We start from the raw sequence: 13,619 nt of genomic DNA, 5'->3' as shown, positions 1-13,619 counted from the left end.
GGACAACGCTTCGTTTACTTCAAAATAATTTTCTTCGACGAAACCTAGTATTATTACCACTAGATTTTAGTCTAATATTTACCGTGACTAATTATTAGTCTTATTATTATTATTATTATTATTATTATTATTATTATTATTATTATTATTATTATTATTATTATTATTATTATATAAGCGTTTAAACAATACTTTCCAACCACTATGTACGGACAAGGGCCATACATAAAACACCGGAGGGAAGGACCATTTTGGCGTATAGCACTTCTGAAATCCAACAACCCTATGCGGCCCTTTAAACCAGATTCCCCGTACCGGGAGTAGTTAAAAAGATATTATAACGACACTTATATAAGTCATAATAATAGCTCAAATATTTATTATATGTTCATAATAACAATACTAATTTTAAATATAAACTATATTAAAATAGGGTAAACATAACTTACTTACAAGGGGATTTTAGCTAGGAGTCGGGCTCTGCAGGGGTAGAACTTCATCACTGAATCTTTCTAAGAAAGATTCGTGCAGCGCTTCAGCGCTCACCTTACTATACTAAAACTACAGAAAGAGAAGTCGAATCACGAGGGACCGAAATGCTCGAGGGATAAGGAGAGAAAGACTCTTGAATCAAGAGAATGGTGCAAGAAATATGAGAGCCCAAGTCTCTTATTTATAGTAATTGAATTTACAAAAACTACCCTCTATTATTACTTAATGACCTTATAGTTATATAAACGACTAAACACCCCTTTACAGTACTATTTTAAATAGATTTAACGATTTTTGTACTAAACTAATATCGAAAATACTCAACCATAGTCTTATAATGACCGCATCGTCGATACCTTTCTAATGATATATAAATTTGTATATATATGTATACGTATATATGATTTATACTTTATTTTAATACGTAAATATGCTATTATATTTTATAACTCGTTCATACGAACTCTGTTTTTGACGTTCTTTATATCCATGCGTAGGCGGGAACGTACCCTACAATTTTCGTTTAGACTCCGTCGGCTAATTTTCAATTTATTTTTAAAGTTATATTTTTAACAGGACGGGACAGGATTGGTCCGTTAAAATCTCATAACTTCTTCATCCGATGTCCATTTTTGTCTGTCTTTTTATCGTTACGCTACTAATAACGAGATCTTCGATTCTCGTTTAGGTTGTGTCGGCAAAAAAACAATCGATCTAAAATTCGAATTTCAGGTTGTACACCGCTAATCCGAAACTTCGAAAAATCATAAATTCTTCATACGAAGTCAGATTTGGGCGTCCTTTTTATCGATGTTCTTAGTTTAACATATTCTACGACTTTCGTTTAGAGCGCTAAGGATAAATCTCGCTCTATCATAAATTTACTATTTACGCTTCCCGGTGCCGTACCGGTTCCGACGCGAAACTTCGACGGATCATAACTTCTTCGTTATAACTCGGATTTCGGCGTTCTTTATATGTACGGAAACCTTGTGACATATTCTACAACTTGGTTAAGATTATTTATTCTAAATAATCTTTTTGTCGAAAAGTCGTTTTCAACCCCTATTGCCTCTAAATTGACTAGCCCGGATCTGCGGGCGTTACAATACTCGATTTGAGATCGAGCGGTTTTAGCCGAAACAATCTAAACGGGAATCGAAGATCTCGTTGTTAGTAGTGAAACGATGAGAAGTTAGGCGAGAACGGACGTCAAACGAAGAAGTTATGAATTTATAACGAAGTTTTCTGTCCCGGCCTTCTAAAAATAAATAATAAAAATAAAATCAAAATTAGCCGACGGAGTCTAAACGAAAGTTGTAGAGCGTAGTCTCACCTACGCGTGGATATAGAGAACGTTGAAAACGGAGTTCGTATGAAGAAGATATGAATTTCCGAAGTTTATTAAATATTTAATATTTAAATTTAATTCCTAATGTTGGTATTATCCGAAGAGGAGTCATCGGACTCATCCGGAGTACGCCCAGCGTACAGCGAAGCGTGACGTCCCTCGCACTCGAGTTATTCGGATGACACATGCAATGACGTTTCGGACGCGTACTTCCCGCGTACGCCTGTACACCCAGCGTACTACGAGGCTCCAGACTCCTATAAATAGGATGCGAGGCTGCCGAGTTCTTTTGCCATTTTTCTCTTCTCTCTGTCCCGTTTTGCATCGTTTTGCGTGCCATAAGTATCCTGAAGCCCCGGTAATATTCCCGAGCCGAAGCTCTGCCCGCGAGAAGTTCGATTTTTGTGAAGATCTTCCAGATCTACGGAGAATACTACTTCTGCAAGTCGTAGTGCTGCTCGATCATCTTCTGATTAAGTGAGTGTATACTACTTTTCATAAACGCGATAATAATACAAGTATGGTCTGAGTGTATTAAGTATATTGTTGTTTATATGTGTGAGTGTGTAGTTACTTTCTTCTAACGTATAATTATGAAGTACTTTATACGAAATACGTGTTATGTGTATAATTTTGTGGTTATGTGTGTGAATGTGTATTCACTCTCTTCTATCTCATAGATCTGATTTATTTTCTATGAAATACGTGTTATGTGGGTGTGTCTCATCTGTTATGTGGAATATGTATTGAATGAAAATACTATACAGGTTTTTAAACTTTGTATAAAAATATATATAGAAAAAGATATGTTGGGTAGAACATGGGTAGATAGTTGGTGTGTAATAAACAGATGAGAGGCCTCGATGTTGTTGTTGTTGATCTAGTTATTCAGTGGAGTATGGATAACGACCACGAACTCTTTCTAGACAGTCATGTGGAACGCTAGCAGGTTCATAACCTGTAGGTGTTGTGAACGATGTGTTCACCGACGTACTCTACCCCCCTCATGGTTGCCTTTAGGATATCTATTGTTGAGGAAACCCCTTAGCAGTAATGTCCGTCCCGATGAAAATCCTAGATTAGGTCCCTTGAGATAGATATTGTTTTAAGGACGTAAAGTGAGGATAACGGGAATGGGTAATCGGGATATTGTTGGTTGGTGAAATTAAATATAATTATTTATTGTGGGTTGAAAACCCTATATGCTCACCAGGCTCCCAAGCCTGACCCACTCAGTTTTATTTGTATTACAGGAAGTGGCGCGAGGGCATAAGATGGTTGAATCATCAAGTTGTTTTGTTTACAAGTTTGTATACGTATATATTTGTTGAATGACTTGTAATGTTATCGTTTATGCTTTATGGTCTGTATCGGAACATGACATCCCGAGTTTTGATTATATAATGAAAAGGCATCTCTTGATGAAATGCTTTGATAAATATTATTCTATCATATTTTGTTTTGGGAACAAATTCCGCAACACTTTTAAATCAAAAGGATTTACTCTGAAATTATTTTAAAAAACATAAATGAAATCGGTCTTTTCTGGACGTGATTTTGGGGATGTCACATCGTCAGACGGCCCCAGCCCAGGATATGAGGATTTGCTATCAGTTTCATCAGGTTGGTCATATGAGGGCCAATTGTCCACAGCTGGTTGGGAGGTCGGTGCAGGCTCCAGCACCGGCCACATTGAGGATTACGGGTGGAGGTCAAGGTAGAGTAGAGCCCCCAAGGGCTCATGGTCGTGCTTTTCAGCTTACAGCAGAGGAGGTTAGGGCAGTGTCGGATGCAGCTGCGGGTATGTTTCCTTTTTGATATTCTGTTATCTTGTGATTATTATGGAGTATTGTATATCTGCTAGTCTCGTTGTGTGATTATGGTATGGTTAAGGGTTTTGGTATTGGGAGTTTCGTTGGTTATCATCCATGGGGATTATTAGTGGGAAATCAGGCTTTTGGTCTGAATGTCGGGTAGCATCTGTAGTCTGAAGAATGGTTAACTGAAGGTCGGACTTCTTTCAAGTCCGAGATGATCAGTGTTGATATGGGATTTTGTGAAGGTTGTTCGTTCTAGTGGGAAACGGTTCGTGTGTAAGGAAATGTGTTGTACAGGGAGGTTAAGGGAGGTCGATTATGGCGACCAGTGGTTGTTAGTCAGTGCTCTAAGTGGGGAGAATTTTAAAATTCTCTGGAAGATCAACAAGCATGAGAGGTTGATTAGTTGTCTGGGATTAAGCAGCGGTGTTGTCAGCCAAAAGCATAGGCTGGTATGAGTAAGTGACAGGAAAGCGGGGCGGGATACAGACCAAGGGTTCTGTAAAAAAGGGCGATTAAGTGTGGAAGGCCTAGGATCAGGCCGGGATTGAGTATGTAGGATGGAGTTATAGTTCAGAACCCCTAGAGGGCTAGAACAGTATGCATGGAAGAGTTGTCCAAAGGGATAATTCGGGATGATAAATGCTAGTCGAGCGGTCCGGACAGACTGAAGGCCGGTGGGCGTACCAGTCAGGCCGAAGGCTCGAGGACGGTCCAGACAGGCTGAAGGCCCTGGAGGGAAGTCTAGACATGCTGAAGTTTCTGAGAGTGGTCCAGATTAGTTGAAGGCCTGGTAAGGCGGTCCAGTCATGCTGAAGACTCTGCATGTGTTGATATATCTGTATGAGGAGATGGAATGAGTATGTTGCGATGTGATAGCATCAGAAGGTCTGGCCCCGGGTATTGATCATGGTTAGTGGAAGGTAGTGCATGGACTCGAGAGTCCTTGCGAGCAAATTCAGAGCATGTGTGGTGCATGGGATAACGGTTATGCTATAAGGGAATGGTGTAGCGTTGGGCGAGCACTGTGGCACTTGTTGTAGTGACAAGGCGGCCAAGTAGATTTCCTTGGATAAGGAAAGGGAAAGGTATGTAGCTCTGAGAGGGAGTGTAAGTTCACGGAAGTGAAAGCAGCAGCGCGGAGGTATGATTGAGGTGTTCCAATCATGGTTATTGAGCAGTGTGTCTGTGCCAGTGGTATGGAATCACATCCGGGTTGGATGTCTGCGGAGGTCACGCAAGGAGTTCCGAGGGTGTAGAGCCAAAGAGGCTCGGAAGGGATGCAAGGATGGAGCCTTGGATTTCCAGTTTGGTGTGAACAAGAAATTATGCATGTAGTGGTAATTCATCCTGGGAGATGTTTGGAAGTGTCGTCCGTGTGTCGAGTTTTCCCAACCCGAGAATGCTAGAGCTATTTCAGTACGTGTATGTGATGGCGGAGAAGAACTCATGAGAGTTGCTCTAAAGCTGAAGGATGTGTCATCCTGTCAGCATGGAAGGGATAGAGTTGGACTCAGAAAAGGAGCAGGTTAAGTCTCAGTAGTGAATTCGGTGAAGGATATGTCTGACGAGGAAAATGTTAGCAGTGCAGTACCGGGTCGGGATCCCGGTGGTTCAAGATTATATCCAGCTCGTAAGAGTCAAGTGATTGTTGTGATCTGGAACGAGTGAAGTACCATGGATTGGTACTTGGTTGATAAATGTGGTTATCAGAGGATGAAGCCGGTGGTCAGGACACCGCAGGGGAAGAGTTGGGTTTCGGATTTCGATGGTAGTGTTTTGAGGAACCTGGTTTGGTTAATGCCAGGTGGTGCATTGCGAGAATAGTTTCTGGAGTTGTGTTGCCGCAGGCTTCGAGGACGAAGCCTAATTTAAGCGGGGGAGAATTGTAACATCCCGGAAATTCAGAAGTAAAGTTGAAGGGCTAAAGGTGTAAATAAGAAGATCGACTTGGCGAGTCGATGGATAGACTCGGCGAGTCGAGTCGCGTGTTAAGTGACCAACTCGGCGAGTCACATGGATGGACTCGGCGAGTTGGTGCTGTGTTAAGAAAACCCTAATCCCGGGGGTTGAGCCCTATATAAAGAACAAAATACCCACTCCCCAGCCTCCTTACCTTCCCTTTGAGTTCCAAAGGCCCTAGATTCGTGTGAGCTTTCCTTTGTGAGTAATTAGAGCCTTGGAGGAGGAAATCTTGGAGGGGAATTGAAGAGCAAGAAGATTTGGAGCAAGGGGATTTGCATAGATTTGGTTCATTCTCCAGTAGGAGCTCGCATTGGAGGTAAGAGATCTGTTCTTGAGCTTTTGTGCATCTAGATTTATCAATTGTGGGGTTTTTGGAGCATAAATGAGGTCCATCTCGAGTTTATTGTAAGATCTAGGGTTGCTATGTCAGATCTAGGATTGTAGTGGTCCAGGAAGCCATATAGTTCATGCCCAAGAGTTGTTAGTGAAGCCTTCTCGTCCCAAACACTAGCCCAAGAGTGTGTTATGCTTAGATCTCCTTGGATTCACGTAAATTTTGCCACTTTACATGATGGATGGCTTGTAGAAGAGTAGATTTATGGATTTGAGACCCTGCATGGCTTGGAAAGCCTCTGTATGGGTTAAGAGCTAGTGGTACTCGGTGAGTCACATGGGTGTACTCGGCGAGTTGCTTGAAGATAGGCAACAACTCGACGTGTTGGAAGAACAACTCGGCGAGTTGGTTGAAGATAGCCTTGGACTCAGCGAGTCTGGTCGTGAGGTCCTAACCTTTCCTGGTTGAGCTGTGAATCGGTGAGTCAAGGGACGACTCGGTGAGTTGAGCAGGAAGTGACTCAGAGTTCGTGGGACTCGACGAGTCAGCGGGCTGACTCGGCGAGTAGGGTCAGTCAGGAAGTTTGACTTTGACTGAGGACTTGGACTTTGACCAAGAGTTGACCAGTTGACCTCCAGGGTAATTTGGTAATTATTGGTATTTATTAAGTTCGGTCTTTTGGTATTGTCAGTGGTGGAGTTCGTGTCAGAGTTTGGAGCAGCGTGATCTTATCTTTTCAGTCAGCAGTTACGAGGTGAGTTATCCTCACTATATCAACAGGGTCTAAGGCACCAACGTCGACCCTTTATCGGATTGTAATTCGGGTATTGTTGTTATGTTGTTGCTTTGCTATGTTTGCATCCTAATAGTTAGGATGTTATAAGTTAAAGACCTGGTTAAGGTCGGTATCCTGGTATATAGGATGATGATATGCTAGTGACCGTTTAGGTCGGTATCCTGTTTAGAGTATGTTATGTTATGTGATCTGCTAGATCAGTTTGATTGGATGTAAATTGTTATATGATTGTATGTTTATGTGCACATGGTTGTTGGACTGGGATTGGGTTGAGGCGGGTCCTGCTTTGTGCTGTAGGCCAACATACCCAGGGCAGACCGGTTATCCCGAAGGCCCAACGAGCGGTCCGGATAGGCTGTAGGCCCCACGAGGGCAGACCAGACGTGCCGAGGCTCGGAGAGTGGACCAGGCTGACTGAAGTCCCGGTGCGGGCGGACCAGTCATACTGTAGACTCGGAGAGTGGACCAGCTGGGTTGAAGGCCCGGTGCGGGCGGACCAACCACACTGCAGACTTGATGGATATGGATAGACTCAGAGGGTGGACCAGGTGGACTGAAGGCCCGGTAGGGCGGACCAGTCACATAGTAGACCCGAAGTGCATGGTTGTTCTGTTCGGTTGTGATACATTATGCGTGGTATATGTGGTTGGTATTTTGGGGGTCTCTTACTAAGTTTTCGGGCTTACAGTTGTGGTTTAATGTTTTTCAGGTACTTCAGGAGACCGTGGCAAGGCGAAGGCGTGATCGTACCGCTCCTCATGTTTATGTTTTTCGATATGGTTCTGGGAAGACTCTGATAATAATTGTATTGAAAACCTTTTTTCAATGACTTAACGAAACTGGGTTGTTTTGGAAAAGTTTAAATTGGCTTGAATTTTTAAAGTGTTACACCGCTACTAGGGTTTCAGAGCCGCCGCTACTAGGGTTTTCAGATGTGGTAGTCGTTTGGGAGGAAGGACGTCATAAGTAATGGCGGTTGAATCCCAATAGATCCTGAACTTTTTTGTTTGCTTCGTAGCTCAAAATGGTTGTCTGACTTCGTCTCTTTCCTTCTCAACCGCTGTCGTCACCTCTACAAACCCAAACTTCGTCTCTCTCCATCTCCAACGATGACGCCTTCTAATTAGATCTCGAAGACGAAAACCCTAGTTCCGGATGAGAAGGGTGGCAGTGCTAGGGTTCGTTCGAGCGTTATGGTTTCAGGAACAGACAGGGCTTCAGGACATGGATTTAACAGAAGAAAGGAATAGGGTGGCGGAGGTTGGTGGCGGTTAGGGTGTTTTTGAGTGTGTTTTCCTGAGAGAGGTGAGGGGTGAGGAGATGAGATGTTCCACCGGTGTGTGTGTGTGTGTGTGAGAGAGAGAGAGAGATAATTTTTTTCTTTTCTTTTTTTTCATTTATGTAATAAAAAATTTGAAAAAACTAAATACAAAGGGCAAAATCGTTATTTAAAATCAAAATGGACCAAAGTCGCAACAAAATAAAACTTTTTGGACCATTAGTTCTAGTCCAAACTTGTTTGGCCAAAAGTGACAATTTTCGATATACCACAGGGACTATTCTTGCGATTTTGTCTAAATTTTATTACCTTTATAATAAGTTATTAACACTTTTATATATTCAAATGACCATCATAAATGACTATCAAGTGTGAAATAAGATATTTTGGGATGAATCAAATTACTTTTGAAGCCACCTTATGTCATATTAAAGGTATCTTTATTACAAAAAAAAAAAAAAAACATTTGAGATCCAAATTTTGGATTTTGGTTGTGGACAAAGTAAAATATATGTATTTTGAAATTTCATGAAAACTTGTCCAAAATCTAGAAACAAATCCGAAATTTTAAAATTATTTTTTTACTGAAATTTAAGATAAAGTTATTAGGACTATAACCAAAATCCGAAATTTTAAGAATATTTCCGAAATTTGAATTAAAAAAAAGATCGTTTTTAATTACATATAACAAAAAGTTAAAATATAACAAAAATCAAAGTAGGTGACAATATAATCGTATAAACAAAATGTCTTTTAGTTAAAGCAAAAAGAATTATTGATTGATATTTAACGTAAATGAAAAAAAGAAAAAACATTATATGTTATCTCAAGTATGAAATATCTCATTTCAAAGTAGTCAGATTTTGGTAATTAGATAAGGGTTAATATCATAAAAACCTTTAATTTTATAGGGTTTTGTCGGTTTAACCAAAGTTGGATTTTATGTCTGTTTTTACCCTCATATTTTCCAAAAAATGTTCGGTTTTACTCTTTTACCGGTGATAATAGATTTTCTAGGTTACCATTATATTAACTTCGTAAAAAACCCTTAAATTTACATTTTTTTTATATGTTTTTACCCTTAAGCTTATAACTTTTTTTACACTTTTACCCTAAGTATTTTTTTCATAATATATGTATTCATGCAAAAAAATCGTGTTTATATACGAAAAAATGTTTAATTAAATGTTGTATTTATATATTTTTTAATATTATATATAAACACGTTTATGAATTATGATTGAACAAGTTTTGTTATTTATATGTATATTTTTAAATACATAAAAAGTATGTATTTGTAGTTCTATAAACATATTAATTTGTTTTTTATTACATTTTAAATGGTTTATCCGGTGAAAAAAGACCCATATATATATATATATATATATATATATATATATATATATATATATATATATATATATATATATATATATATATATATATACACACACACACATACACAAAGATATAACATTTAAAAAAATGTAAATACAATATTTAATTAAACTTTTTTTTGTATATAAATACGATTTTTCTGTATGAATACGTATAATATGAAAAAAAATACTTAGGGTAAAAATATAAAAAAATTTATAAAATTACTGGTAAAAACGTAAAAATATTATAAACTTAAGGGTTATTTTTGCGAAGATAAAATAATGGTAACCTGAAAACCCTGTTATCACCGTTAAAAGGGTAAAACCAAACATTTTTTTTGGAAAATACAAGGATAAAAACGAACAGAAAATTCAACTTTGGGCAAAACCGACAAAACTCTAAAAACATAAGGATTTTTATGACATTAACCCATTAGATAACAATTGAGCCATTTTCATATCAAATTTTGATGGAAAAATTCTTCGTCAAGTTTAGGCTAAAGGTTCAAGAGATGATTGGAATGAAATTTATAATATGTTCTAAAAAGCTATCATTCATTAAATTTCAAAATCATAACCAATGTTTTAAATAACATGAGGCGTGATTTGATGCCAACGTCAAATTTAAGTCATGGCGAGTTTGGCGAGCCATGATGCTTTTCAAAACATGACTATTATATATACATTAAATAAAATAAACCATATAACTATTGAATATTATCAAATATATCAAGTTTTTATAAGTGTTATTTTAATAGTTAATATACAAAAGTTAACAAAAATCAATTATTTTAGGCTCGATCAAAGAAAAAAAAAACGCATTGAAAAAAACTCGTGTCATAATGCGATAAGACGCACGTTAACACGTTATTTAGGTGTCACGCTTAACAAACTCGCATGAATGCTTTTGTAACGGCTATACAAGAGTGCACCATGACGCACTATTTAAAACTATTTAGAACCATGATCATAACTAGTATTTATACAAAAAGTCTTTTAGAGTTCAAAGTACTTTAAAAGGCTACTATTGTAATTTTTAATTGGTTCCAACATCAAGGTTTCGTTTTGAAGTTCTAAGGACTTAGGACTTAAAATGAGACCAAATTGAATGAATTAACCATAACAAAGTATTTTAAAAACCACTAAATAGTAAAAACATAGAGAGGGCATGCATAAACAATTTCAAAGAAACAGGGGGCATTTTGTAACTCAAAAATCAAAAACTGTAATTGAACAATCGATTAAAAATGTTAGCCCACGGAGAGGATCGAACTCTCGACCTTTCCCTTACGAAGGGAACGCACTACCACTATGCTACGTAGGCTTTGTTGATTCAATCCATATAAAGTTATATAAATCTAGAAAAAAAAAGTACATCTATTCCCTAATTTCATCGATTCTTCCCTCTCTTTCTTCAATTTGCTGCCATCGATCAAGAAATCATCGAGCGTCGAGTATTCAAGAAACGCAAGCCCAGAAGCAATTGAGGTCGAGTACTCAACTGTTCTATTCGAACCACCTTCAATTCCTCTCCGGAACTTTATCAGCGATTTCCTCTCTTTGCTGGTATTGCCTTTTCTAGGTCCTCCGTTTAATATTGCTGCTTCTTTTTGTGTTTTGAATGTTTCTTATGTGCTTGTTGCATCTCCGCTGGTAGTGAAGATGAAGTATATTTGAGAAAAGGATTTTGTTTTTCAATGGACCCCTAATTGTCGTCGTTGTAGTATTTGTTTTCGTTTCAACTTTTTGTAGTGTTTATTTTATGAGCACCAACTGTTTGATAAAATTCCACAATGATTTATACAAAATCTCAGATGATGAAATTTGATCCTCATGTTTGTGTATCTGTGGATGATTAAGTTTGACAATTCAATTGGGCTCTAGCTAACAAGGGAATTCAGAACTTCTTGGATTTGGTGCATCTATATGTAGTTGCGGATAATAGACATAGAATTGTAACAAATCCTTGGTGGATCCTTTTGTAATTAGCCCTTACAATATGTTTAGGGAAAAATGACAACTATCATCTTCTCATCTAATGCTTATCATCAGTTTTATCTAGCAATCTTTATGTTTGAAATGATTTAGATAGTTAAAATGACAATGTGAGTTTCTTTTATCATGATTTAAAAGTTGAATTTTGTCAGCTTACAATGGCAGAAGGTTTTGGCAGAGTGAGACTTAAGGGTTGGCAGCAGGCTGCAGTTGCCCTTGGGTCTGCAGTTGGTGCATTAGTGGATCCAAGAAGAGCCGATTTGATAGCTGCTTTAGGGGAAACAACTGGAAAACCTGCTTTTCAAAGAGTTCTTCAAAGAATGAAATCAAACCCTCAAGGCAGAGTATGTTTTCTGTTAAATGTAAATCTTTTATTTTCTATTTCTTTATCTGTAAAAAAAACATGATAACTATTTTTATATTTCAGGAAATACTATTGGATAGGCCACGTGTCATCTCCAAAAATGTCGGGCACGCGTGGGACCTGCCCGAGAACACGTTTGGGGCAGCATATGCAAAGTTCATGGGATCAAGAAACTTCTCACCAGACGATAGGCCACCTGTAAGGTTCATGGAAACTGATGAGCTGGCATATGTCGCCATGCGTGCACGTGAAGTGCATGATTTTTGGCACACCCTTTTTGGCCTTCCAACAAATTTGATTGGTGAGTCAGCATTGAAAGTCATAGAATTTGAGCAAATGTTGCTTCCGATGTGTTTCTTGTCTGTTATTGGTGGGACCGCTAGGTTTAGTGACAAGCAACGGGTGTTGTTTTATCGTCATTATTTTCCTTGGGCAGTTCGGGCAGGTATGAAAGCCACTGACCTTATGTGTGTTTATTATGAGAAGCATTTTGATGAAGATTTAGAGGATGTGAGGAGGAGATGGGGTATCATTCCCGCTCCTACTGTTTAACAGTAAGGAGGTGAGAATCCATAAATCAGGGATCAGGTAAAAAGACGAAGACTGTGCTTTACTTGCCCTATGTTGGATGTGGGACCGGTTAGATTTTATTAGGAGATTTGAGAGAGTTGAAATAAAGGGTTGTGTAAAATAACTATTAGGGGTGTTTTTTTTTGTCTACGTATTTTGTTTTACTAAATAAATATTGTCAGTAGGTAGCAAACTTTTATTTTTGTTTTTAAAATACCATTATAACCGATAATAATAGGTTTTTCTGGTTACAATCGTCTTTTGAAACAAAAATGAAAGTTTGTTACATTTTGAGAATATTTATAGTCTAATGGTATTTTAAAACGTTTTATATAAGTCTGTTATCTATTTACGTCATTATCTCTTATTTATTATTACCTCGAAGGTTGGCCCCTCCACAATTTAAGGCTGACATGTAATCACATTTGATATTTTTTTTAATTTTTTTTTTATCATGGAAATTTACCGTTAATTATAAATAAGACGAAATATGTTATAAGAAAACCTTCCTTAAGCACTATTTATATTGTCCAATCCATTTTGTATAAATTAATCCAAATTGTGTCGTTATACTTCTCAAACTGCTTCACTTATGGGTTTTCACTAAGGAAAGTTCTAATAATTCATTTCAATAACACTAGTCGGCTTTTTAGGTTCACTTAACACTTTCATTCATTTCAGTGAGTGAGTTGTTTCTTTATCATTTCTCTACAATTGATATATGTCTCGAGTGATCAATGGTTGCATCATCATACTTCTCAAAGTTCTTCGCATCTAGACAATTAGTTATAACACAATCAACCATATGACAAATGACAAAGCCAAATATAAATTAACATCTAATAGATTCTCATTGAAAATGTTAGTAAGTAGCAAAACTTTTCCTACTATATTGATCACCACCGATGGAGGTTTACAATGTCATATTGGATCTAAAACCGCTACAACATTGCTTCGCAGAAACAAACATAAACACTTATAAGATATAAGTTAAATCTTTCTCTATTCAAGCATGGATTGAAATTTAAAACGTATACCAAATTTCTACAAATGGCTACTATTGAAATACTAATCCAATTGTTCAAATTAAAGAGATATACTCAAATTATGTGATAGTCACATCTCAAAAGTGGTTACATGCCAAGTTGCCAACCTTAAAGTGGTTGAAGAGTTAACCTTCAAGGTAATAATATATGGGGGATATCGAGTAACAAGATATCTTAAATGTTTTTAAAATACTATTGAACTACAAATGTTGTTAGAAGGTAATACATTTT

General features: G+C 37.6%; 1 protein-coding gene and 1 non-coding gene across 2 annotated transcripts; one reads left to right on the top strand and one right to left on the bottom strand.

Moving 5' to 3' along the window:
• Nucleotides 1-10,665: 10,665 nt before the first annotated feature.
• On the bottom strand, nt 10,666-10,737 carry TRNAT-CGU (transfer RNA threonine (anticodon CGU)). Its single transcript has one exon. It is a non-coding gene; the product is annotated as a tRNA-Thr (tRNA).
• Nucleotides 10,738-10,812: 75 nt separating this feature from the next.
• Nucleotides 10,813-12,690, top strand: LOC111888434 (ubiquinone biosynthesis protein COQ4 homolog, mitochondrial). Its single transcript, XM_023884608.3, has 3 exons — nt 10,813-10,979; nt 11,561-11,752; nt 11,836-12,690. The coding sequence occupies exons 2-3, from the start codon at nt 11,567-11,569 to the stop codon at nt 12,322-12,324; spliced, it is 675 nt and encodes a 224-aa protein (XP_023740376.1). The 5' UTR covers nt 10,813-10,979; nt 11,561-11,566; the 3' UTR covers nt 12,325-12,690.
• The last annotated feature ends 929 nt before the right edge of the window (nt 12,691-13,619 follow it).

Source organism: Lactuca sativa, chromosome 8, assembly GCF_002870075.4.
Source record: "Lactuca sativa cultivar Salinas chromosome 8, Lsat_Salinas_v11, whole genome shotgun sequence".
Taxonomy (NCBI): domain Eukaryota; kingdom Viridiplantae; phylum Streptophyta; class Magnoliopsida; order Asterales; family Asteraceae; genus Lactuca; species Lactuca sativa.
Note: the sequence above shows the minus strand (reverse complement) of the source record. Positions and strands in the feature narration are given on the sequence as shown.

Bases quoted from the DNA above. Each gene is read 5' to 3' on its own strand.
- LOC111888434 (XM_023884608.3), top strand. From the start codon at position 11,567: ATGGCAGAAGGTTTTGGCAGAGTGAGACTTAAGGGTTGGCAGCAGGCT. The intron at 11,753-11,835 runs GTATGTTTTCTG...TTTATATTTCAG, and splicing joins AATCAAACCCTCAAGGCAGA to GAAATACTATTGGATAGGCC.